General features: G+C 48.8%; 1 protein-coding gene across 1 annotated transcript; it reads left to right on the forward strand.

Annotated features, from left to right (window-relative positions):
- The first annotated feature begins 1,410 nt into the window (after positions 1–1,410).
- LOC130129120 (uncharacterized) lies at positions 1,411–22,273 on the forward strand. Its single transcript, XM_056298919.1, has 8 exons — positions 1,411–1,513; positions 7,328–7,546; positions 10,448–10,588; positions 15,836–15,991; positions 17,393–17,562; positions 19,932–20,051; positions 20,873–21,001; positions 21,982–22,273. Exons 1-8 carry the CDS (start codon positions 1,414–1,416, stop codon positions 22,207–22,209), a joined length of 1,263 nt encoding a protein of 420 aa, XP_056154894.1. The 5' UTR covers positions 1,411–1,413; the 3' UTR covers positions 22,210–22,273.
- Positions 22,274–24,342: the final 2,069 nt, after the last annotated feature.

The raw sequence follows: 24,342 nt of genomic DNA on the forward strand, positions 1-24,342 counted from the left end.
TCTGATAATTGGTTGGTGGAGAGAGACGAGGTTTTCATGCTCGCCATCGTTTGATTCTGTTTGAAAACGAGTAGGCACAAGCGGATGCCACGACGCTAATAGGGGAGGGATGCATGATGGGAGATTGCTAAAATGGATTCATCTGACTGGCTGTAGGCTGTCTGGCTTGTGTAGTGGGCTAGTATGTCATATTGATCTCATAAGCAGGATGCAGCGTAGCGGTGCCGTGTGCTGCAGATGTGACGACGCCTCGTTAGTACACAGCGGAGACAACATGGAACTGCCCATTTACAGTAGACTAACTAAACTAAAATAGAGGACTGCTTTCTTCCTCCTTGGTGCTTATTGGCTTCTTTTATCCATAACATCAGTCAAACATTGTTGGTTGGTCACAGGAACAGTCCTGGGCATCAAGGCTCCTTGAACTTCTTACCGCTGGTTTGTTGTAGTTTTGTGATCTGAATGGTTGCTAGACGGCAGCCATAGGGAGGGGAAGTGGATGTAGCATCACTACCTCAGCACGATCTGTCTTGAATTCACCAGAGGGAAGTCGTTATTAAACATGATATCTTAGGGGCTTCTGGGTGGCGTGGCGGTCTATGCTGTTGCCTACCAACGCAAGGATCGGTGGTTCGAATCCCTGTGTTACCTCCAGCTTGGTCAGGTGTCCCTACAGACACAATTGGAAGCCGGGTGTGGGTATGTGTCCTGGTCGCTGCACTAGCGCCTCCTCTGGTCAGTGAGGGCGCTTGTTTGGGGGGGGGGGATAGTGTGATCCTCCCACACGCTACGTCCCCCCTGCCAAAACTCCTCACTGTCAGGTGAAAAGTGGCGGCTGGTGACTCCACATGTATGGGAGGAGGCATGTGGTAGTCTGCAGCCCTCCCCAGATCGGCAGAGTGGGGGGGGAGCAGAGACCAGGACGGCTTGGAAGAGTGGAGTAATTGGACGGGTACAGTTGGGGAGAAAAAGGGGGGGGGTATCTTCGGCTACATTGCAATATGCAACATGAAGGCAGTGATGCCACTTAGATATGATTTGAGTCTACCAGATTTACTCTGATGATCTTTATGCGGTTGCAAACAAAATGAACTCTTTACAATGATTTTTGATATGAATTTATAATCATTTTTCAAAAATTGTCAATGAATTTGATCCCATTGGCATATGATATGTTGCCTGTCTGTTATATAACCTTCTGTTTGAGTCTGTGATTGCTCTAATTCATCTGATTCTAACCAATCACCGAACTACGTGAATGACAATTCATCTCTCACCTGCTCCAGTCTTGTCTATCTTCTTCACCTCTGTCAACATGTCTTTCTCTTCTCCTTACCTGGACTCACATATCACCCCTTCTTCCTTCCCCTCATGCCGTCTCCTCCTGTCGCTCCTCTTTCTCCTCAGCTGTCCATGGAGGACACTACTTCCATCCTGCCTCGCCTGAAGAGGAACTCTTCCAACGCCTACGGGATCGGTGCCCTGGCTAAGTCCTCTCTGTCAGGTGTGTCAGGTGTGTGTCTGTGCTGCTAAATGGTAAATACAGCCCCCATGTTGTCTCCACATGCTCCACAAAGGTCAAGGGTCAAGTTGGCCTTGAGTGCTGATATGGGGTGAATTTCCCTACTGCCCTCCCTCCCTTTTTTTTTGCGAAGGATAATTTCTGCTTAGTGTCATGTGATGTTCAGATGTTTCAGTAGTTTGAAAGAAGTGAAAGAGCCACCGTCTTTATACTGTCCTGTTGGATTTATTAGTAAATTCTGAGAAAATGTCTGTAAATATGTTTTAAAGCAATTAAATCATACTCTATCAAATCATAATAAGTTTACTTTAAATCAAATGAGACATTTTTGAAACTTTTGAAATCTATAGAAAATATCAAATGCGGATGCTGGTTAAAGTTAGTGCAAACTTGGACGTTCAGGTAGCGTAGTGGTCTATTCCGTTGCCTACCAACATGGGGATCGCTGGTTCGAATCCCCGCGTTACCTCCGGCTTGGTCGGGCGTCTCTACAGACACAACTGGCCATGTCTGTGGGTGGGAAGCCGGATGTGGGTATTTGTCCTGGTCGCTGCATCGGAGGAGGCATGTGGTAGTCTGCAGCCCTCCCCGGATCGGCTGAGGGGGTGGAGCAGCACCCGGGACTGCTCGGAAGAGTGAAGTAATTGGCCACTTGGGGAGAAAAGCCAAAGAATAAATAAATAAATCGCAATAAGTTATACTTTAAATCAAATGAAACACTTTTTGAAAACTTTTGAAATCTGTAGAAAAAATCAAATGCAGTTGCTGGTTAAAGTAGGTGAAAAGTTAGCGTTGGTCATTTCACGGCGAGGTCTTCTGATTTTAAGTCTATGACAAGGAAGGTAAAGTCTATCTGGTCCAGCAGGTGGTTCTTAAGCTAATCTAAACTCTGTCTGGTCCAGCAGGTGGTTCTTAAACTAATCTAAACTCTGTCTGGTCCAGCAGGTGGTTCTTAAGCTAATCTAAACTCTGTCTGGTCCAGCAGGTGGTTCTTAAGCTAATCTAAACTCTGTCTGGTCCAGCAGGTGGTTCTTAAACTAATCTAAACTCTGTCTGGTCCAGCAGGTGGTTCTTAAGCTAATCTAAACTCTGTCTGGTCCAGCAGGTGGTTCTTAAGCTAATCTAAACTCTGTCTGGTCCAGCAGGTGGTTCTTAAGCTAATCTAAACTCTGTCTGGTCCAGCAGGTGGTCCTTAAGCTAATCTAAGGCTACTGAATCATTTGACTCACACGGAGACCGAAAATCAGGAATTACCCTTTAAACTTGATCATTGGTTGGGTAAACTACAAAACGACTGCGGGCGAATCAGCTTCAGAGGCCAACTTCACCCCGGAGAACGAGGAGGAGGAGCTTGGAACCAACATGGCCGCCCCTGTGGGTGCCCCGCCCCTTCCTCTTTCACTTCCAACCTCCCCTCCCTTTCCCATTGATATCAACAACAGACGTCAATGATGACCACATTCTGAGTCATTGATGGTAATCCTGTCTGACCTTTGACCTCAGAGAGGCTGAAGTAAGTGTGATTACTTCCTTCAGTTAGTCAACAGAGCGTATCCACAGGTGTGCTGGGAAATGTAGTCTTTTCGTAACGTGGCGGTTGTGCTGTTGATGGTGATCGTGCCAGTGCTGTGTTCCTATATTTGTGAAGAAGTGGTTCTTCTGTGAATGTGCCTTGTTCAAGTGTTTGCTCTCTTGCTCCTCCCTTCTCAGAGTCCATCACATTGTGTTGCCTAAAGACCCACCACATGTTTTGTGTAAAGCGGTGTTTTTTATAGTGTGTCTGGTGCACTTCCTGTGTTGGTGCCTTTTAATGTTGTGTAGGCGTATTTCATGGAGCTTTTTTTGATTAAATGAACAGCAAAACAAAACCAGAAACTCAACAGCCTTCCTCATCACCATCCTCTTCCATCCTCGTTTCCATCTGCGACTCTGCAGGGAGTGCTCGAGTTCCAAATGAGATTGGCCCATATTGTCTAGGGGACAAACTGCTGCTATTTATATCAGCCCGCAACTTGCCCTCTCAGCCAGGGAGCGCTTTCCAGCGCCCGCGCTGTGTCTTGTGTTCATGCCTGTTTAGATTTAATTTCTTTTTTTCCCTTTTTTTAATAAATTGATCAGCCTCTCCATAGCGGTTTGGCTCAGTGAATACACCCCCTTGTTTGAATCCCGTATTTGCATCTTAATTGAGCTGAGATTTAACACTGGAACCTGCTCAGCGTTTTGTTTACACCCAAAGATGTGGTGCCCCCCCCCACCCCACCCTCTCTCCATCAGTCGAACACGCTTTTAATTGAAGCCTGATCGTCTACTCTATTTACCAAGAGCTGAGTAATGGCCTTAATAATTGAGACGGGTCCATCACGAGACCACATCCAGTTAACCAGCCTTGATGAGTCGACTGACATCTGTCCAATCGAGCGGTTCGCTCCTCCTGCAAGCCTTCCCTTGCAGGAGGAGTAAACATGTTGGAAGGTTTGGATCTGAAACACTAAATATCTAAATCTGAGAGAACAATTGACGTTAATGTCACGTTAATATTTAGTTGTCTTTTTTTGTGCAAAACGTGTCGGAGAAGAATTTTGAATCTAGTTTGTTCTCAAGGAATACTCATTAACAGGTTATGTCTAAGAGCATCTGCAACAATGCATAAAATGCGATCTTAGGTGTTAAAAACTTTGAAGTAACATTTGTAGGAACAACACAGGTGACTACACCCAGTAAGTCCACAGGGCTCTAGATCGCTACGAACATCATTCCTTATTCAGCTTCATGGCAGCCATCATTCTGTCAGAACCGGTGTCACATTATTTAAATGGTGGAAATCATACCGGACGGCACGGTGGCGCAGTGGTTAGCACGGTTGCCTCACAGCAAGAAGGTCCTGGGTTCGAAGCCCGGGGTAGTCCAACCTTGGGGGTCATCCCGGGTTGTTCTGTGTGTGGAGTTTGCATGTTCTCCCCGTGTCTGCGTGGGTTTCCTCCAGGGGCTCCGGATTCCTTCCACAGTCAAAGACATGTAGGTCAGATGAATCGGCCATATTAAATTGCCCCTAGGTATGAGTGTGTGTGTGTGTGTCTGTGTGTGTGTGTGTGTGTGTGTGCACGGGTCGGTTGGTCGGTCGGCCCTTCGTGATGGCCTGGCGTCCTGTCCAGCGTGTCTCCCCGCCTGCCGCCCAATGATTGCTAGGATAGGCTCCAGCATCCCCACAACCCTGAGAGCAGGATAAGCGGTTTCTTCCAGAGGTGGACGACCCGGCTCCAGAAAGTACTAACCATGTATTTGCTATCCAAAGGAATTGAATCAAGCGCAACTGGACTTGGTATATATCCGTGAAGACGTTTCGCCTCTCATCCAAGAGGCTTCATCAAGCCTTAATGAAGCCTCTTGGATGAGAGGCGAAACGTCTTCACGGATATATACCAAGTCCAGTTGCGCTTGATTCAATTCCTTTGGATAACCATGACCTGGATGAATGAGGACATTCACAGACATGTATTTGCTCCACCCATGCATTTCAGCCAGGTAGGAGAACTAATTAGTGAAATCAGCTGGTTTAGTGCATGGGCAGGAGCAAATACATGGTTAGTACTTTCTGAAGCCTGGTTTTCCACCTCTGGTTTCCTCCCACAGTCCAAAGACATGTAGGTCAGGTGAATCGGCCGTACTAAATTGTCCCTCTGTGAATGTGATGGCCTGGCGGCCCGTCCATGGTGTCTCCCCGCCTGCCGCCCCATTACTGCTGGGATAGGCTCCAGCATCCCGTGACCCCACTCGTGATAAGCAGCTTGGATAATGGATGGATGGATGGAAATCATACCCTCCCTCAATTTCCAATCCAAGAACGGTCGGAGGAGATGGGAGAGGCTATTCGGAGTTGAAATTCACAACCTGCCAACCCAACATGACTGTGGGAGGCGTCGTTGGAGTATGTAATTCAGAACCTGGTTTGATCCATGTCCTGCCAGATTAAGGCTGTTATGAAGATGAATGTAAGGCTGTAACACAATATTAGTGTTTTTTATACCGTATGTGAGACCAGGAGTGTCAGACCTCTGCAACAGCTAGTATCTCTTTTTATAGTCCTTACACAAGATAAGTATACACAGTATGGGGCAGATTCTGCAATGGCTACCATTGAACATAACAGTACATCTGGATGGGTACATGGCAAGGTCTATGGTGTGTGTTGTACTGTTGCTCAACAGATAAAGCATTGAAGGGAGGAGGTGTGTGTGTGTGTGTGTGTGTGTGTGTGTGTGTGTGTGTGTGTGTGCCTGCAGTTCTGGAACCATCAAAAAGCCTCATTAAAATCATATTCACCCACAACACGTTTATATCTACATGCATCAAAACCAAAACATGTGCATGCCCGCTGACTGTTACCACCTTGATTCCATGTACAGCCAAAACATTAAAACCCCCTGCCTCATCTTGTGTAGGTCCCCCTCATGCCACCAAAACAGCTCTGACCCGCTGAGGTCCACAAGACCTCTGAAGATGTCCTCTGGTATCTGGCACCAAGACCTTAGCAGCAGATCCTTTAAGTCCTGTAAGTTGCGAGGTGGGCTCTCCATGGATCAGACTTGTTTTTCCAGCACATCCCACAGATGCTCGATCGGATTGAGATCTGGAGTATTTGGAGGCCGAGGCAACACCTTGAACTCTTTCTCATGTTCCTCAAACTGTTCCTGAACAAGTTTTGCAGTGTGACAGGGAGCATTATCCTGCTGAAGGAGGCCACTGCCATCAGGGAATACCGTTACCATGAAGGGGTGGACCTGGTCTGCAACGATGTTTGGGTAGGTGGAACGTGTCAAAGTAACATCCACATGAATGCCAGGACCCAAAGTTTCCCAGCAGAACATCACCCAGAACATCACACTGCCTCCACCGCCTTGTCCTCTTCCCGTAGTGCATCCTGGTTCCATCTCTTCCCCAGGTAAACGATGCACACAAACCCGACCTGTCCACATAGTGCAAAAGTAAATGTGATTCATCAGACCAGGTCACCTTCTTCCGCTGGTCCATGGTCCAGTTGTGACACTCGGTGCCCATTGTAAACGCTTTCCAAAGTGTACAGGGGTCATCAAGGGCACGCTGACCGGTCTGCAGCTACACAGCCCCATATGCCACAAGCTGTGATGCACTGTGTTCTGACACCTGTCTATCATAGCCAGCATGAACTTTTTCAGCATTTGAGCTACTGTAGCTGTTCTGTGGGATCGGACCAGACAGGCTAGTCTTCACTCCCCACACACATCACTGACCCTTGGGCACCCATGACCCCGTTGCCAGTTCACCGGTTGTCCTTCCTTGGACCACTTTTGGTAGGTACTGACCACTGCATATCGGGAACACCTGACAAGACCTGCCGTTTTGGAGATGCTCTGACCCAGTCGTCTAGCCATCACAATTTGGCCCTTGTCAAAGTCGCTCAGATCCTTACGCTTACCCTGCTTCCAACATATCAACTTCAAGAACTGACTGTTCACTACTGACTAATATATCCCACCCACAGGAGCCATTGTGATGAGATACTACTACTACTAGTAGTAGTGATGAGATAATCAATGTTATTCACTTACCTGTCAGTGGTTTTAATGTTTTGGATGATTGGTGTAGTTTTAGACATAAAACATTGCTGCCATGACATGACACATGACGCTACAACATGATAACCATCCCTTCATCAAATCAATCACCATGCTTCATTCTTTTGCCTCAGACGGGGGTGCGGTCAGATACTACATATAATTTAGTCTTGAAACTTGTGTGTATGTGTTTGTGTGTGTGTACCTGTGGCAGGCGTGACCCGCTCCATGAAGGACAAGGTGACCAAGCCCACAGCCATGGCCCAGGGCCGTGTTGCTCACATGATCGAGTGGCAGAGCTGGGGCAAGCCGTCCGCGGGGCCGGAGGGGGGTGCGGGCCGTAGCAACCTGCAGAGGGAGAGGGAAAGGAGGATGGAGAATGACGCCTACAGTGACCTCAGCGATGGAGAAAAGGAGGCGCGCTTTGCTGCAGGTGTTACGCTAACTGTTAATCGATTGTTCATTTATTTATAATAATAATACATTTTATTTATGGCGCCTTTCAGAGCACTCAAGGACACCTTACAGAACACAGTTAAAAACGAAGCAGCACTGTATCAGACAGCATAAAATCAAAACAAAACAGGGTAGACAATAAAAAGTTAACACAACAGGTAAGTATAAAATCATCTGCACAAAACTCAATGAAGTGTGGATCAGACTGAACACGCCAGTTTGAAAAGGTGTGTTTTGAGATGGGATTTGAAGGTTGAAAGAGAGTCGGTGTTGTGAATGTCTTGTGGGAGAGAGGTCCATATGTGGGGAGCAGAATGACTGAAGGCTCTAGACCCATGGCAGTCAAGCGGGCTGATGGTGTAGTGAGTTGGAGAGCAGAAGAGGACCTGAGATTGTGGTAGGGTGTGTGGATATGAAGAAGTTTGGAAAGATATGAAGGAGCTAGGTTATTAAGGGCCTTAAAGGTGAGGAGCAGGATCTTGAAGTTAATACGGTATTTAACTGGGAGCCAATGGAGTTGCTGAAGAACAGGATCTAGAAGGAGTTCTGGTAATGATACGGGCAGCTGAATACTGGACCAATTAAAGTTTATGAAGACACTTGAGGGGAAGACCAAAGAGGATAGAATTGCAGTAGTCAATAAAGGATGTAACCAGGGTGTGAGTGAGTATGGAGGTGCTGTTAGGTGTAAGTGACAGGCGAAGATGATTAATATTGTGTAGGTGGAAGTATGCAGACCGAGTAACATTGTTGATGTGAGTTTCAAAAGATGATGTGCTGTCCAAGGTGACACTCAGACTATTAACCTGAGGCGATGGAGGAACTATAGAATTGTCAATAGTCAGAGAAAAACTATCAGGTTTAGCCAAAGTAGATTTAGTGCCTCAGGACCTCAGTTTTATCACTATTAAGTTTGAGGAAATGGTATGAAAACCAGGATTTAATTTCTAGTGAACAATCAAAAAGGGAAGTGGGCGGAAGAGCGGAGGTAGGCTTGGTGGATAGATGAGAGCTGGGTGTCGTCCACGTAGCAATGAAATTGAATGCAAAATTTCCTGAAAATGTGGTTAAGAGACAATAAAATAGGAGGGGGCCCAATACAGAACCCAGGGGAACATTATCACATGATCAGCGGAGCCACACCTCTTTAAGTGTTGTTTTAAACGCCACAAAGACAGACACCCTGATGAAGACAGTCTTGCTGTTGAATCATTGTTAAATAAACAAAACGTTTTTTCTTATACCTCATTGTTCTGTTTAAATCACTGTCATACCTTTAACTATGGTGTAGCTCAGGGTTCCCAAAATCTTTTCATGCCATGACCAGACTATGGTGGTACGTTTTGGCCCAGGACCCACCAAACATTTTGCAAAGTAAAATAACCAATAAATTCTCATTATCTGTCAATAAATTGTTCATTAATGCAGCGTTCCCCTTCTCAATATTCAATCACGGCCTCCTAATGATCAAATGAAACAGACAAGCCATTAGACATTATTTTAGGGATATTTTGTAATATAATTAAATAATTGCATTGTTTGCATTGACTCAGAAAGTATGATTTTTTTTTCTTTTTTCTTTAGATAAAATCCAATATTTATCACAATACAAAATAAATGCTTTTTTTTTGGCTGTCTCCAAAAAAATGTGTGTTGTGGACATGTCGCTTCCTGCTGTGACCACTTGTGGGTCCCAACCCATAGTTTGAAAACCACTGGTGTATAACAACCATGTGGGTATAAAGGCTTTTACTTTGGCAGCACGGTGGCCCAGTGGTTAGCACTGTTGCCTCACAGCAAAAAGGTCCTGGGTTCGAACCCCAGCCCGCCCCAGGTCCATGTCTGCATGGGTTTCTGGGTGCTCAGGTTTCCTCCCACCACCAAAAAGACATACATGTTAGGGTTAATACTCCTGTCTGTGCCCCTGAGCAAGGCAGTGGAAAGAGGAACTGGAATTGGTCCCCGGACGCTGCAGCTGGCACTGCTCCTATACAATAGGATGGGTTACATGCAGAAGATAAATTTTATTGTAACCAAAAACATCTGTGCAATGACAAAATAAAGTGGCTTTCTTTCTCTCTTCATTACCAATACACACATAGGGACTGAACATTTTATTTTCCAATTAATATACACATTGTAACACAACATCTCATTATAAACAGATCCCTGCTCAGTACAGGAGTTGTCAAGGCAGCCAATAAAGTACAACAAAGTAGCTTTTACTATGGGCTGCTAATTGATTAGTAAACTAAACACGTTAATAATAATAATGAGGTATTTTTAATCATGTTGTGTGTTAGTAGGCCACTTCTGGTGTAACTTTATACTTACTTAACTATACTTAACTGTCACCCGTAATAATGTCACACGCTAGCGAGGCAATATCTGTATTAGAGTTGCCCTAAAGTGCAAGAAAATGTGCAGACAACCATAAGGAATTACTGACACTCAGACCAGTAGAGTTGGTCGTGACTGACAGCTAACGTAGTGACATCTAATTGGTTCTGGTATGTTGAAGTTCCGCCTTTCTGGTACCAGTCAAAGCAAAATCTGGACTGGTATCTGAGACAAATCTGCTGCAATTATGTTCTAACATTTCAACATTTCTTTAGTATTTATCCGTCTTCATTCCTTCATTTTCTCGCTCTCTCTCCGTGTTGCTGTTGGTGTGATCTGTTCTGATGATGTAAGCAGCATTCTCATTGGACTTTGTTCAGTGTACTGCGTTGCGTGTGGTATTTCAGTGATAAGGAATCAAAAGCAATCCTACAGTACTACTACTACTATCAGTCCCACTACTAGCCTACTACTACTACTAATACTACTGCTACTATCAGTCCCACTACTAGCAGAACTACTTCTTCTTCTCCGGCAGGTATCATGCAGCAGTTTGCCATCTCCGAGGCCACTCTGTTTGGTTGGAACTCTATGGATGGAGACAGTATTGGAGCCGGCTCCAACCAGGGCAGCGTGGCCCATCTCAGCGAGGTCAACCAGGAGAGCATCACCAGCAGAGGTAATGGACTACGAATATGGCAGCTACACCAATTGAGACTGCCGCAAACATCTTTGGCATATAAATGTTAGGCTAGCAAGCTGCACATATGGCCCTTGATAAAAGTAACTAATGAAAGTGTTTTACTGACTTTCCAGTTCAGGTTTTATCCTCTGCTGGGTGAGTTTAAACATATAATGACTTTGCCCTGATGTCAGGAAGTCCAGTTGTGTTAGAAAAGACTTACAGAATCTAAAAATAGTAACGTGGCTGAGGGAATAAGAAGTATCTTTGTGCATAGAGATACTGGGATAAAACAACTCAGTCAAAAGAGGTTTCATAATAGACTCTCTCAATAGAAAATGGGTGGGTAGAAGGGCGTCCAGGTGGTGTGGCGGTCGATTCTGTTGCCTCCCAACACAGGGATCCTGCGGGTGGGAAGCCGGATGTGGGTATGTATCCTGGTGGCTGCACTAGCGCCTCCTCTGGTTGGTCGGGGTGCCTGTTCGGGGGGGGGGGGAGACTGGGGGGAATAGCGTGATCCTCCCATCTACTACATCCCCCTGGCGAAACTCCTCACTGTCAGGTGAAAAGAAGCGGCTGGTGACTCCACGTGTATGGGAGGGGTCATGTGGTAGTCTGCAGCCTTCCCCGGATCAGCAGAGGTGGTGGAGCAGCGACCGGGACGGCCCGGAAGAGTGAGGTAATTGGCCAAGTACAATTGGGGAGAAAAAAAAAAAAGGGGGGGGACACAAAAAAAGAAATGGGTGATAGTGGGTCGCTACAGCCACAGGTTTTCTACTATGTCTGTGTCAGCTGGATGATGGGTAAGTAGAGTTTCAGTAGAGTTTCAGTAGAGATCCTTCAGGAAGCATGGCAGGAAGTTTTAGCATTCTGAACCACAAAACGCTCAACATTTCCTCTTAACACCAGTCGGCCCTGTTGACATCATGCATGTACCGGTCACCTGCATCCATCCGACTCATCACTTAAACCACTCTGCAGCGATTTCCAATATGGCTGCCACCTGAACTACAAACACACCTACAGCATGACTACATGTTCCATGATGCTCACCGCAGGACCAAAAAAACATACCAGCAGAGGGCGTCCCTCCTGACTTCACTGCTAATTGAAAATAAAACAAAGATTGTTCCGGCACAACACTGCAAATAACTACTCTCAGCTTCTGGCGTAAATCCACAGACAACAGAAGCAGTCCTGGAAACTGAAGCAGCCGCGGTCCAAATTCAGCTCAGCGGCTCTGAAGGACTTTCGCAGGGCGGCGAGACGAGACGGCTGTGATACAGCAGAAATCTACTTCAGCATTTACTCGCTCACCCATTCAGCGTCTTAATCTTCACAAAGAAGGATTTTTAGGAGTGAGACAGAAAAAAAAACAATCTTCACAAGACAAGTAACGTAACCTAAATACATGCATGAGGGGACATGTCGGTCAGGGGACGTGTCGGTCAGGGGACCTGTCGGTCAGGGGACGTGTCGGTCAGGGGACGTGTCGGTCAGGGGACGTGTCAGTCAGGGGACGAATCAGTCAGGGGACGTGTCAGTCGGGACGAATCAGTCAGGGGACCTGTCGGTCAGGGGACATGTCAGTCAGGGGACGTGTCGGTCAGGGGACGTGTCTGTCAGGGGACGTGTCGGTCAGGGGACGTGTCAGTCAGGGGACGTGTCGGTCAGGGGACGTGTCGGTCAGGGGACGTGTCGGTCAGGGGACCTGTCGGTCAGGGGACATGTCAGTCAGGGGACGTGTCGGTCAGGGGACGTGTCGGTCGGGACGTGTCGGTCAGGGGACCTGTCGGTCAGGGGACATGTCAGTCAGGGGACGTGTCGGTCAGGGGACGTGTCGGTCAGGGGACGTGTCGGTCAGGGGACGTGTCGGTCAGGGGATGGCGTTGGATTTCATTTTGTGTTCAGACGTATAAGACGTAATATTATGTGGTGGAAGGTCAGTTTGCTGGTTTTCATGAGTTTGTTCTGTTAAATTAAGGACACTGTCTCAAGACATTTACTTTACAGCCACAGTCCTTGATTCAAATGTAAAGAAAAGGGTCACCCTGCCGCCAAGTACACACCCCGGCACAGGAAGTACCGTCGCTCCCAGACTGATTGACAGGTGTGTTAATACGAGGACTAACAGTAAACAACCACTAAATCTGAGATTCTTTCTCTTTGGAATCCCTCCTCCCCACCTTTTTCTCCCCAATTGTATCCGGCCAATTACCCCACTGTTCCCGAGCCGTCCCGGTCTCTGCTCCACCCCCTCTGCTGATCCGAGGAGGGCTGCAGACTACCACGTCTCCTCCGACACGTGGAGTCACCAGCCGCTTCTTTTCACCTGACAGTGAGGAGTTTCACCAGAGGCATATACTCCGTAGGAGGATCACGCTACCCCCCCCCCTCCCGAACAGGCATCCCAACCAACCAGAGGAGGCACTAGTGCAGCGACCAGGACACATATCCACATCCGGCTTCCCACCCGCAGACACAATTGTGTCTGTAGGGATGCCCGACCAAGCTGGAAGTATCATGGGGGAACCACCGATCCCTGTTATTAGGCAACGGGATAGACCGCTACGCTACCCGGACGCCCCTCAGCATGTCAATGTTGAATTGACATGGGGACATATTCCGTCCATCCATTATCTGAGCTGCTTGTCCTGCTCTCGGGCGCGGGGATGCAGGAGCCTATCCCAGCAGTCATTGGCTGGCAGGCGGGGAGACACCCTGGACAGGCCGCCAGGCCATCACACACACACACATTCACACCTAGGGACAAGCTAGTACGGCCGAGTCACCTGACCTCCATGTCTTTGGACTGTGGGAGGAAACCCACACAGACACGGGGAGAACATGCAAACTCCACACTGAGGACGACCCCCCAAGGTTGGACTTTCCTGGGGCTCGAACCCAGGACCTTCTCGCTGTGAGGCGACCACACTAACCACGGCGCCACCGTGCTGTCATGGGGACATATTGACTAACTAAACTTGAAATCGGCAAATTCATCTGTGAATGCTGAGACCGTCTGAAGAGAAACCTCCGTCAGTAAGACTGAGCTCTTCATTTTTTATAGCACGCCCGGTGTTAACGCTGCCACGTGGCCAAGACGAAGACACCGTGTCTCCGTGTAGTCTCCGTGTGAACACGGCGGACCGCCACTGTAAGCTGCCTGTTCTTTCAGTGCTCGCTGGTGTCGAGCAAGCCATCCAAACCCCGAGGGATCCTGGAGGTCAACACAAGGACTTACTCTGCCCTCATTAACAACACCACACGGGTGCTTTACCTGGCATGTAACACCCCCCCCCCCCATATATATAGAGAGAGAGAGAGTCGGGCTGAATCACAAACCCTTACATGTACACACAGACAAGAACACACACACACACACACAAACACCACCAATTAAAAAGCTACTTAGTGCCACCATTAGGACACAAGGGGTTTCTCCTCCCTGCTCTCTCTGGGTCTGAGTGCTGGTGCCGGTGCCGCCCGGCACCGATGTGGTGGAGAGGAGGCCTCTGGGTGTCCGGTCCCTCAGGCCTGTGTGTGTGTGTGTGTTTGCTTCATAATGATGGGACACGCCACCATCATCACACCTGTGCAAAGTGGTGGTTGTAGTTTGTGTTGCTGTGTCTGTGGTTTCTGAACTGATGTGAGTCAGTCAGGGTTGTGTTTGGACGTGCCGCTGGGCTTCTGCTGAGCGTCTTCCTTCACTCATTCATATTCTCCGTCTCTGGGTTTGTGTTCCCGCCTTCCACAAGCTGCATGTTTGTTTTCTTTTCATCAGTAAACAGCCAGACAGACAGACAGACAGAGACAGACAAGACAGAATGACAGACATGCACCAACAGTCAGACAGACAGACAGCAGTCAGACAGTTTGACAGACTAACAGACAGACAGGCACAGTTATACAGACAGACAGTTAGATAGACAGATTGACAGACAGACGGAAGGACGGACAGACACAAACAGAGACATTCAGACAGGTGGATGGACGGACAGACAGACAGATGGACGGGCGGCTGGACAGACAAACAGACGAATGGACAGACGGACACAGAGGTCAGATTTTTTCCAACAGTCGTGTATGTTAAACAAACCAATAGTTATCAATACAGTTACCCGGACAGTTATCAATACAGTTACAATACAGTTATCAATTGTTACCAATACAGTTATCAATACAGTTATCAATACAGTTACCAATACAGTTACCAATACAGTTATCAAAGGAAAAAGACCACAGGGAGTTTGTATGGTGTACCTGGGTAAAGTGAAAAAAACTTCTGCTGAAGTGTCAACCTGCTGTTTTTTAAAACAGTCTCTAGGGGGCACCGATCAATATATCCTATCCTCGCTGTACAGGAAGCTTCACGACCAAAACCACTTAAGACAATTAAATTCATGAACCAGTCATGCCTGCTTTATGACTGACTGCAAACCATGCTATATATATATATTTTTACTCTGCCTAGCAACGGCCCTGCAGATGTCAACACACTCAAAGCAATTTTGCGATTGGTTAACAGCACGAATTTGCGTGTCAAAGTTCACTGAAGTTGAACTCTGCATGAGGACATTGTGCAAACTGGTGTCGCTACCGGAGGTGACTGATGATTCCACTCGGCTGAACTGATCTCAGTTCGATATACTGCTGCCCGGCAGCACGGTGGCGCAGTGGTTAGCGCGGTCGCCTCGCAGCAAGAAGGTCCTGGGTTCGAGTCCCGGGGTAGTCCAACCTTGGGGGTCGTCCCGGGTCGTCCTCTGTGTGGAGTTTACATGTTCTCCCCGTGTCTGTGTGGGTTTCCTCCGGGTGCTCCGGTTTCCTCCCACAGTCCAAAGACATGTAGGTCAGGTGGATCAGCCGTACTAAATTGTCCCTAGGTGTGAATGTGTGTGTGTATGTGTGTATGTGTTTGTGTGTCAGTCCTGTGATGGCCTGGCGGCGTGTCCAGGGTGTCTCCCTGCCTGCCGCCCAATGACTGCTGGGATAGGCTCCAGCATCCCCGTGACCCCGATGGGGATAAGCAGCTTGGATGATGGATGGATGGATGGATGGATGGATATTGCTGTCATAACTGCTGGTGAGACCGGCGCCCTAACTAGCCGTGTTACAACAGAATCTTTAAGGGGAGGACACCCATGTGCTGTGTTTCTGGAAATGCATCCTTACTTTCTCTTAACCGCTTCGCCCTTTATCTCCATCTCCTACACCTCCCTCCTCCCCTCTGTCCATCCCATACAGACCAGGTTCTCCACCATTCCTCTGCGGACATGTGGCCTCACACCTACGTCTCCCAAGGCCTCTACTGCTTGTCGTCCTCTGACGCCTGGGACCCCATCACCAGCCAGCCCTCGGGCGTGGCCTCGCCGGACACAGGGTCTTACATCATGGCTGCCGGTAAGGGCTCCTACTTTCCTCCTGCAACGCCTGGCAGTGGTGTGTACGACGCATGCAGGACTGGCTCTCTCTGTAGAAGGATTCGTGCGGAAATGGAAAGATTTTTGGTTGGCTTGCAGTGAAAGTGGTTGATGGGAAGTCCTGTGAAAACGTGAATCTGTCCCAACGTCTTCTCGTCCCACGAGTTGCCAAAGCATTGATGTAGTATGACGGCAGGGCACCCCCTGGTGTTTGTACGAGACAAGACAGGTGTTCCACAGACACCGACGTCACACTTCTTTCCTGCATATTTATGCCCTTCAGTGACATACAGGATATGGAGAAGTTAAGTTTAGGGTTAAAGTTCACCAGCGGTTCGGTTCAGGGTTAGGTGTTTAACCCGCCATGCGGATATATAATGCTGTGGGATGAGAATGGGCACATGGTTCTGTAGAAAAAGTGTTTGACTGGAAGAAAAAGAAGCCAGAGGCAGCACTTCCTGTCTGTGTTGTTGCTGGTTCTCTTTCGCGGTCATGGAAAGACGACGCTGACCAGTTAGTGTGAAGTAACATAACAGACAAAATGGTGACCAAAAAGTGCATTAGAATTAAAAAACAAAAAAGATTTGGTTCCAGATCACAGCACGTGGTGATGCCTGGTGAAGGGGATTAGAAAAGTGAGTCGGGGCGTCCGGGTGGTCTATTCCGTTGCCTACCAACAAGGGCATCGCCGGTTCAAATCCCTACAGACACAATTGGTCGTGTCTGCAGGTGGGAAGCCGGATGTGGGTATGTGTCCTGATCCCTGCACTAGCGCCTCCTCTGGTCGGTTGGGGCGACTGTTCTGGAGGAAGGGGGAACTGGGGGGAGTAGCATGACCCTCCCACGCGCTACGTCCCCTGGTGAAACTCCTCACTGTCAGGTGAAAAGAAGCGGCTGGCGACTCCACATGTATGGGAGGAGGCATGTGGTAGTCTGCAGCCCTCCCCGGATCGGCAGAGGGGGTGGAGCAGAAACCGGGACGGCTCGGAAGAGTGGGGTGATTGGCCGGATACAGTTGGGGAGAAAAAAGAGGAGGGGGGAATAGAAACAGAAGGAAAAGTGAGTCATCATTTTAAATAAAAGAACTGCGGGTGAAAGGGTCTTGTGATGCTCCCTCTTAAAGTATATGGAAGACCAAGCAGGTGATTGGTTAGTACTCAAAAAATAAGTTGACGACAAGTTCACTCCTCTGGAAACGGTGAACTCGGAGGTAAATGTCCAACTTGGCAAGAAAGATAGAACGCCGCCAGTGTCTGTCAGTATTCTAGCTCCACCTGTCTTTCGCCTCTCCTCTTAAGATGGAGCCAAGTTGGTGAACGCTCCACGGGGCAAATCTGACATGAAAAATAAACCTGAAACTTCAGACTTTGGTGCTTTCCAGGTGGCAGCAGTGGTGCTGGGGGTACCCCCGGTGAGGGGTTCGAGGGTACTGTAGGAACTTACCTCCAGCAGCACCAGGCCCAGCTCACCCTGCAACACCAGAACCAACTACAACATCTTCAGCAGTTCCAACACTACCAACAGCAACAGCTGCTGCAGTACCAACAGCAGGTCAGTACTTCAACTACTGTGCTGCGTCTATGGTGTTGTGATAGTGATAATATAGAAGTATGATAGTATTCGTATTGCCCCAACATCAAATAATAACACTAATGTAACGAGGACATTAAAGCTGCTGTCAGGTGTGCTGCGCCAAGGTAAACTGCCCCCCCCCTCCAAATTTTAGCACCAGCCGCCACTGTAAATGAAGGTATTAGCTCAGTCAGGAAAACCCTCCTATCTGTGTTCCCTTGCTTGACAAGGCGCTCGCCTGCTCTCCATCAAAGGGACAGTTTCGATTTTTTGTAGTCGATTTCTATTTTATACTCGCATCTTACGTAGTTCATAAGTAGGCGTCATATTCGCAGTCATCCATCCTTCTCTTCTACTGGAAATACAGCTCCAGCTTGCCACCTACAGTTGAGTGTAATTAATGGAGGGCAAATGTACACATTTAAAATACACTCCCCAATTCAGACAAAGCTAACATCATGCTACAGCAGTCTGTCACGGTGATTTCTAGAGGTCATTTAAAAAGATATATTTATATCTAGTTACCGTTGTTTTCCTACCGTGTTACTTCCTACAACACAGCATACAAGAGATAACCAGCAGGAGGCGCTCCGCCACGGCACAGCAAAGCAAACACTAAGAGAGAACTTAACAATAAAAGCCAATATAAATTTGTAAAATGACCACCGTAGGGGCGTCCGGGTAGCGTGGCGGTCTATTCCGTTGCTTAGCAACACGGGGATCCCGGTTCGAATCTCCGTGTTACCTCCGGCTTGGTCGGGCGTCCCTACAGACACAATTGGCCGTGTCTGCAGGTGGGAAGCCGGATGTGGGTGTGTGTCCTGGTCGCTGCACTAGCGCCTCCTCTGGTCGGTCAGGGCACCTGTTCAGGGGGGGGGGGGAGGGAACTGGGGGGAATAGCGTGATCCTCCCACGTACTATGCCCCCCTGGTGAAACTCCTCACTGTCAGGTGAAAAGAAGTGGCTGGTGACTCCACATGTATTGGAGGAGGCATGTGGTAGCCTGCAGCCCTCCCCGGATCGGCAGAGGGGGTGGAGCAGAGACCGGGACGGCTCTGAGGACCGGGGTAATTGGTCGGATACAATTGGGGAGAAAAAAAAAGAAGACCACTGTAATTCACTATGACAGACTGCTGTAGCATCATGTCAGCTTTGTCGGAAGATTTGTCCTCCATTAACTACACTGAACTGTAGATGATATCTGGAGATATGTGTCAAGTAGGAAGAAAAGGATGCATGACTGAAAATGAAAATATGTATGACATGACAGGTGAGAGTAAAATAAACAGACTATTCCTTTAAGGGTCAACTCCTCTCTGCAGCACATTTTAATCAGCTAATAGTTTCTGCTGGCGGCGCGGTGGTTAGTGCAGTCGCCTCACAACAAGAAGGTTCTGGGTTTGAGTCCAACCTCGGGGGTCTTCCTCTGTGTGGATCGGCCGTACTGAATTGCCCCTAAGTGTGTGAGAGATGGATAATGGATGGATGGATGGTTTCTGCTCGGTTTATCCAAACCTGTCAATCAAACAATTGGGTTTTACCTGCAGAGAACTTGTTTTGGGATGTGGTCATTGCCAAAGCCAGGGCTTTCTACCACGTCGGTTTCAAACGGTTACTGCAGATCAAGTTGTCTCTCCAGCAGGAGCTACATGTATATTGTATGGATGGCGTCCATGTAGCGTGTCAGACTAGAGACGATAAATAACACAGGACCCGGTCTGCCTCCAGTTTTGACTGGGCAGTGAGGACCATTTGTCACTTCGATGATTCCACCTCTTAAAAACAACCTTCACTTCTTCACCCGGGGCCGGTGGGTGCCACAGAGCGTTACCGACTTCCATACTGGCGACACTGATGATGTAGCTCCTCAGCTGGCGTGGAGTCTCTGTGGGCTGCATGACGGCGGCGTCACCCACCTGTCAGGTGGACTTTGTGTCACCAGGAAAGTTTTATGCAAATGAAAGTTAGACATTCTGAACTCTAAAATCTAGATGGTCTTTCTCTCGCTGTTGAGTATCTCTGAACTCATCGAGTTAAAGGAGGCATTAAGTTGTTATGGTTCTGGGTTTTGGTCTCCTGAGACTTGGCTGGTGGTTGGTTTTAATTGGTAGGTACCGAGCATTTTAAAAAAGAATAACGTGCGTTATATCCGGTGAAAAGTAGGGAATTTATTTTTATTGCATTTCTGAACTACTAGTAAATCATCAGTCTCGGCCCTGCCTTCTGTTGAAGATCTGTCAAGTCCCAATCTCTCTCTCTCTCTCTCTGTCTGTCTGTCTGTCTGTCTGTCTGTCTGTCTGTCTGTCTGTCTGTCTGTCTCTCTCTCGTGTCCTCTCGTTTTCGTTCAGTCTATGGATCCCAGGCTCCACAGTGCCTCTCATTCGCTCCAAGCCACCCCCAACAGCACCATCCACAGTCTGGGTCCACCCACACACCCCCGTCTGGCTGACCTATGGGGGGCAGCGCAGGTCGAGCCCCACCAGGTAGGGAATATAGATGACCAGGTTTACAGAGGTGTCCGGGTGCCGTGGCAGTCTATTCCATTGCCTACCAACACAGGGATCGTCGATTCGAATCCCCGTGTTACCTCCGGCTTGGTCGGGCGTCCCTACAGACACAATTGGCCGTGTCTGCGGGTGGGAAGCCGGATGTGGGTATGTGTCCTGGTCGCTGCACTAGCGCCTCCTCTGGTTGGTCAGGGCACCTGTTCCCCCCCCCATCAAAAAGACATGCATGTTAGGGTTAATACTCCTGTCTGTGCCCACGAGCAAGGCACGGGAAGAAGAACTGGAGTTGGTCCCCACCCAGATAGCAGCCACATTTGGATCTAATCTGGGGTACTTTTGGTACTTACGGCTCAGTTACGGCACTGGCAATTGTTGTGTGGGCCAGACATGACCCAAATGTCATAAGCCAGGCCTGACTTGGTTTACAGCACATACTATGCGGGCCAGATGTGGCCCAAGTGTGGCTGAGTTGAGGCAGCCACACTCACCCTGAGTCAGCGCCGTCATTTCAAGGCCAAATGTGGGCCGTAAGATAACCGCAGATGTGGGCCATATTTGGGCCAAAGATTCTTTGCTATCTGGGCAGGCAGACAAAATACAGTGGGGAAACAAACTGATCCGAATGGGGTTTGTGTCGTCCTCCCATAGACAGCACACTCTGCCACCAAAATGAATGATGATCTGTTAGAGCAGAACAAGTGACCTGGTGCCGTTTCACGTTACTAACCTGTTAAAGGCTAAACAGAGAGCCCGATGAATAAACGAATGTAAACCTGCTGCAGGTGGAGATTGTTGGGCAGCTGAGTGGACAAATGGGGGACTTGGTTGGAGGCGTGGTAGAGACGGTAGGCGAAGAGCCAGAGCCGGAGTCTGAAGGTATATCAGAGCAACAGGAGGAGGAGGAAGAGGACGTGGTGACGAAGGTTTGTTGACGCCATCTGGGCATTTTGTTTTCATTGTTGCTCCTGAAGTACTGAAAAACCATATGACTGTCCGAAGTGGTTCTGCTTGATCTGCACTCATGTGGTTCTAAAAGCCGTATGCCAGGAAGAGGAAGAAGATGAAGTATAATAACATCACTGAGCGACATAAAACAAGACCGGGTTCAAACCTAGTATATGGCTTGACCACGACTACATTTAAAAAGCAGCTGTTGGGGTGTTCGGGTGGCGTAGCGGTCTATTCCGTTGCCTACCAGCACGGAGATCGTTGGATCGAATCCCCGTGTTACCTCCGGCTTGGTCGGGCGTCCCTACAGACAGGCCGTGTCTGCATGTGGGAAGCCAGATGTGGGTATGTGTCCTGGTCGCTGTACTAGCGCCTCCTCTGGTCGGTCGGTGCACCTGTTCGGGGGAGAGGGGGGAATAGCGTGATCCTCCCACGTGCTACGTCCCCCTGGTGAAACTCCTCACTGTCAGGTGAAAAGAAGCGGCTGGTGACTCCACATGTATGGGAGGAGGCATGTGGTAGTCTGCAGCCCTCCCCGGATCGGCAGAGGGGGTGGAGCAGAGACCGGGGCAACTCGGAAGAGTGGGGTAATTGGCCGAGTACAATTGGGGAGAAAAGGGGGGGGGGTGGTGGCTGTTGTGACAGTAACGGCGTAATAGAAACCTGTTCACAACAATTCATTCTGAAAGCACAACAGCCAATGGGGAAACTCCATCACTCAGTCATGGAGAAGTGCATGTGTAGGGCTGGCCCCACCGCTGCAGTCCAGCCAAATGGGTAACATGAAAAACATTAGTATGAACATGTTGATCACATGGAGAGGATCTTGAACGTTCCTCTGACGGAGCAGACAGGTGAGATGAGGGAGTCTTTAGTCGACTGCATTTGTCTCAGAGATGTTTTCTTTAACACGTGCATTGTTTCCTGGTGCCGGCAGGTGGAGGAGGTGACATTAACCTTGGAGCCGGAGCCATGTTCCCTGACCCCGTCTCCTCTGCGGGAGGAGGCTTCTCCCTCAACGGGAGGCGTGAGCCCCGGGCTGCCGGCGCCGACCGCCGACCCCTCCGCCAACCGGATACCGTTCGATGTAACACCCTGCGTCATCCAATCACTGGAGGAGAAGGACGAGGAGGCGGAGGAAGGCTCCGTTGTCGTCGTGGCGACCAACTGACGGGCGTCGTCCTGACGCTGGGGTTGTGGTCAGACAGAGACTGATGTGAACAGGAAGTAAATATTCCAATAATCAACCAATCAAGATATTCTACCCCACCCCCTTTACCCATTCCAACTATTTACCCTTACTGAGATGGAGGAGGTGTGAGAGGAAGGAGGACACGGACGCTGTTTGCTGCTCCTGAGAGCTCGAGGGCGTGTTGGACCATGACGTACGTGACCGGTACCAGACAGGCGGGATTTTAAAGACAGACTCCAGGGACCTCTGAACTCTGTGACAATGATGTCCGACAGACAATCCACAAATGTGGACCAATAGGAAGCAAAGGAGCAGGACTGTGAACAGACACACACAGCACGGGCAGGCGGACGGACAACACAACAACGAGGTGGAGAAAGAGGGTGGAAATAAGGACGTGTTGGGGCGGCAGTGCAGAACATGGCTACAGCAAGGCCTGGGTGAGATGATGTTGGCAGTGACACCAGTGTGTTTGATTTAGTTGTGGTGGAGGGTGAGACGGGTGGTGTTTCATCTCACAGAACACACAACAGTGGTGGTCAGAGGTACACACCGTCACGTTAAATCAGGTTAACGGTTTAAAAGTGGATTTTTGTTGTGTTCTTTTCTTGATTCACGGCTTACTTCAGACTACTGGCTGTCGTGATGCTTTACACCACCCGTCTGGTACTCCTCCACAGATGAAACAAACACACGGGATCGTTTGCCAGCAGGATTCAAGCGGGGGCCTGGAGTATACCAAAAGAAAATGCATGCTTTTTAACGTTGACCTAGCCCGTACAGTATATAAATACACAATATATACACAACCGTAATATATCACACTGCTTTTTTAATAAAACGAAAAGGCCAATAACCTGGTATGTATCTGTATGACTGTCAAGAGTGTGTGTGTGTGTATGTACGGTATGTGTGTGTGTGTGAGTGTAGCTCTTTGTGTGTAAAAATATATATTCTGGGAAAAACTAAATTCATGATGCTGCTTTCCTTTTGTTGTCTCATGTCAGCAGAACACACACACACACACACACAGGGTATAAAACTCATTCCCATTGGGGCGTCCGGGTGTCGTGGTGGGCTATTCCGTTGCCTACCAGCACGGGGATCGCTGGTTCGAATCCCCGTGTTGCCTCTGGCTTGGTCGGGCGTCCCTACAGACACAATTGGCCGTGTCTGCGGGTGGGAAGCCAGATGTGGGTATGTGTCCTGTTCGCTGCACTAGCGCCTCCTCTGGTCGGTCGGGGTGCCTGTTCGGGACTGGGGGGAATAGCGTGATCCTCACACGTGCTACGTCCCCCTGGTGAAACTCCTCACTGTCAGGTGAAAAGAAGTGGCTGGTGACTCCACATGTATGGGAGGAGGCATGTGGTAGTCTGCAGCCTTCTCCAGATCAGCAGAGGGGGTGGAGCGGCGACCAGGGTGATTGGCCGGATACAATCGGGGAGAAAAAGCGCGGGGGGGGGGGGGACATCATTCCCATTGATACACTCACTATTGTCGTTCTCTGTCTCACACACAAGCGGTGTGAACGTCTTGTGGTTCTTGTCCACCGGACTGCGGTGGTTCTTGTCTCTGAACTTCATAAACCATCACACAGACCTGGATTAAACACAGCAGACAGCCGCTCTGATGGCCGAGCGGAATAAGCCGCCGTTCTTGCAGTCCGCTCGTCATGTGGCTGGGAGGTTCGTATCCCAGACTCGCTGTAACCGGTCACAGCCAGTGTCCACGGGGTAAGGCATTCATTAGGCCACCCTTACACGAGGGTTAGTGGGTGTAGATCAATGGTGTTCGGGGACTCGTCGTTTTCAAGCGACCCCTCCGGCCCATCCGGGCACCTGCAGCCAAGCAACTGAAAGCCTTTTCTCTCCAGTTGTGATCTGTTGACACTGATTGGTCAGGTTGGTGTCAGTGTTGCAACGTTATGAGCTCTGGCAGCCTGTTTTTTATTTTTATTGAACAAATAAAAAACAAGACAACCATGGCAGCATTCTAGCGAAATGAGAGCCATGCTCAAAAGCGAAAGGCCCAAAAAGAAGAAAAGAAAACAGACCAAGAGTTACTTAAAAAATACCAACAGGATTTTCCTAAAGTTCTCAAAGCGACAAAGTG

This window comes from Lampris incognitus, chromosome 18 (assembly GCF_029633865.1).
Source record: "Lampris incognitus isolate fLamInc1 chromosome 18, fLamInc1.hap2, whole genome shotgun sequence".
NCBI lineage: Eukaryota > Metazoa > Chordata > Actinopteri > Lampriformes > Lampridae > Lampris > Lampris incognitus.

Excerpts from the sequence above, each read along its gene's own strand:
- LOC130129120 (XM_056298919.1), top strand. The coding sequence starts at position 1,414 with ATGGAGGACACTACTTCCATCCTGCCTCGCCTGAAGAGGAACTCTTCC. Across the intron at positions 1,514-7,327 it reads CTCTCTGTCAGGTGTGTCAG|GCGTGACCCGCTCCATGAAG; the intron begins GTGTGTGTCTGT and ends TACCTGTGGCAG. Across the intron at positions 17,563-19,931 it reads TGCTGCAGTACCAACAGCAG|TCTATGGATCCCAGGCTCCA; the intron begins GTCAGTACTTCA and ends GTTTTCGTTCAG.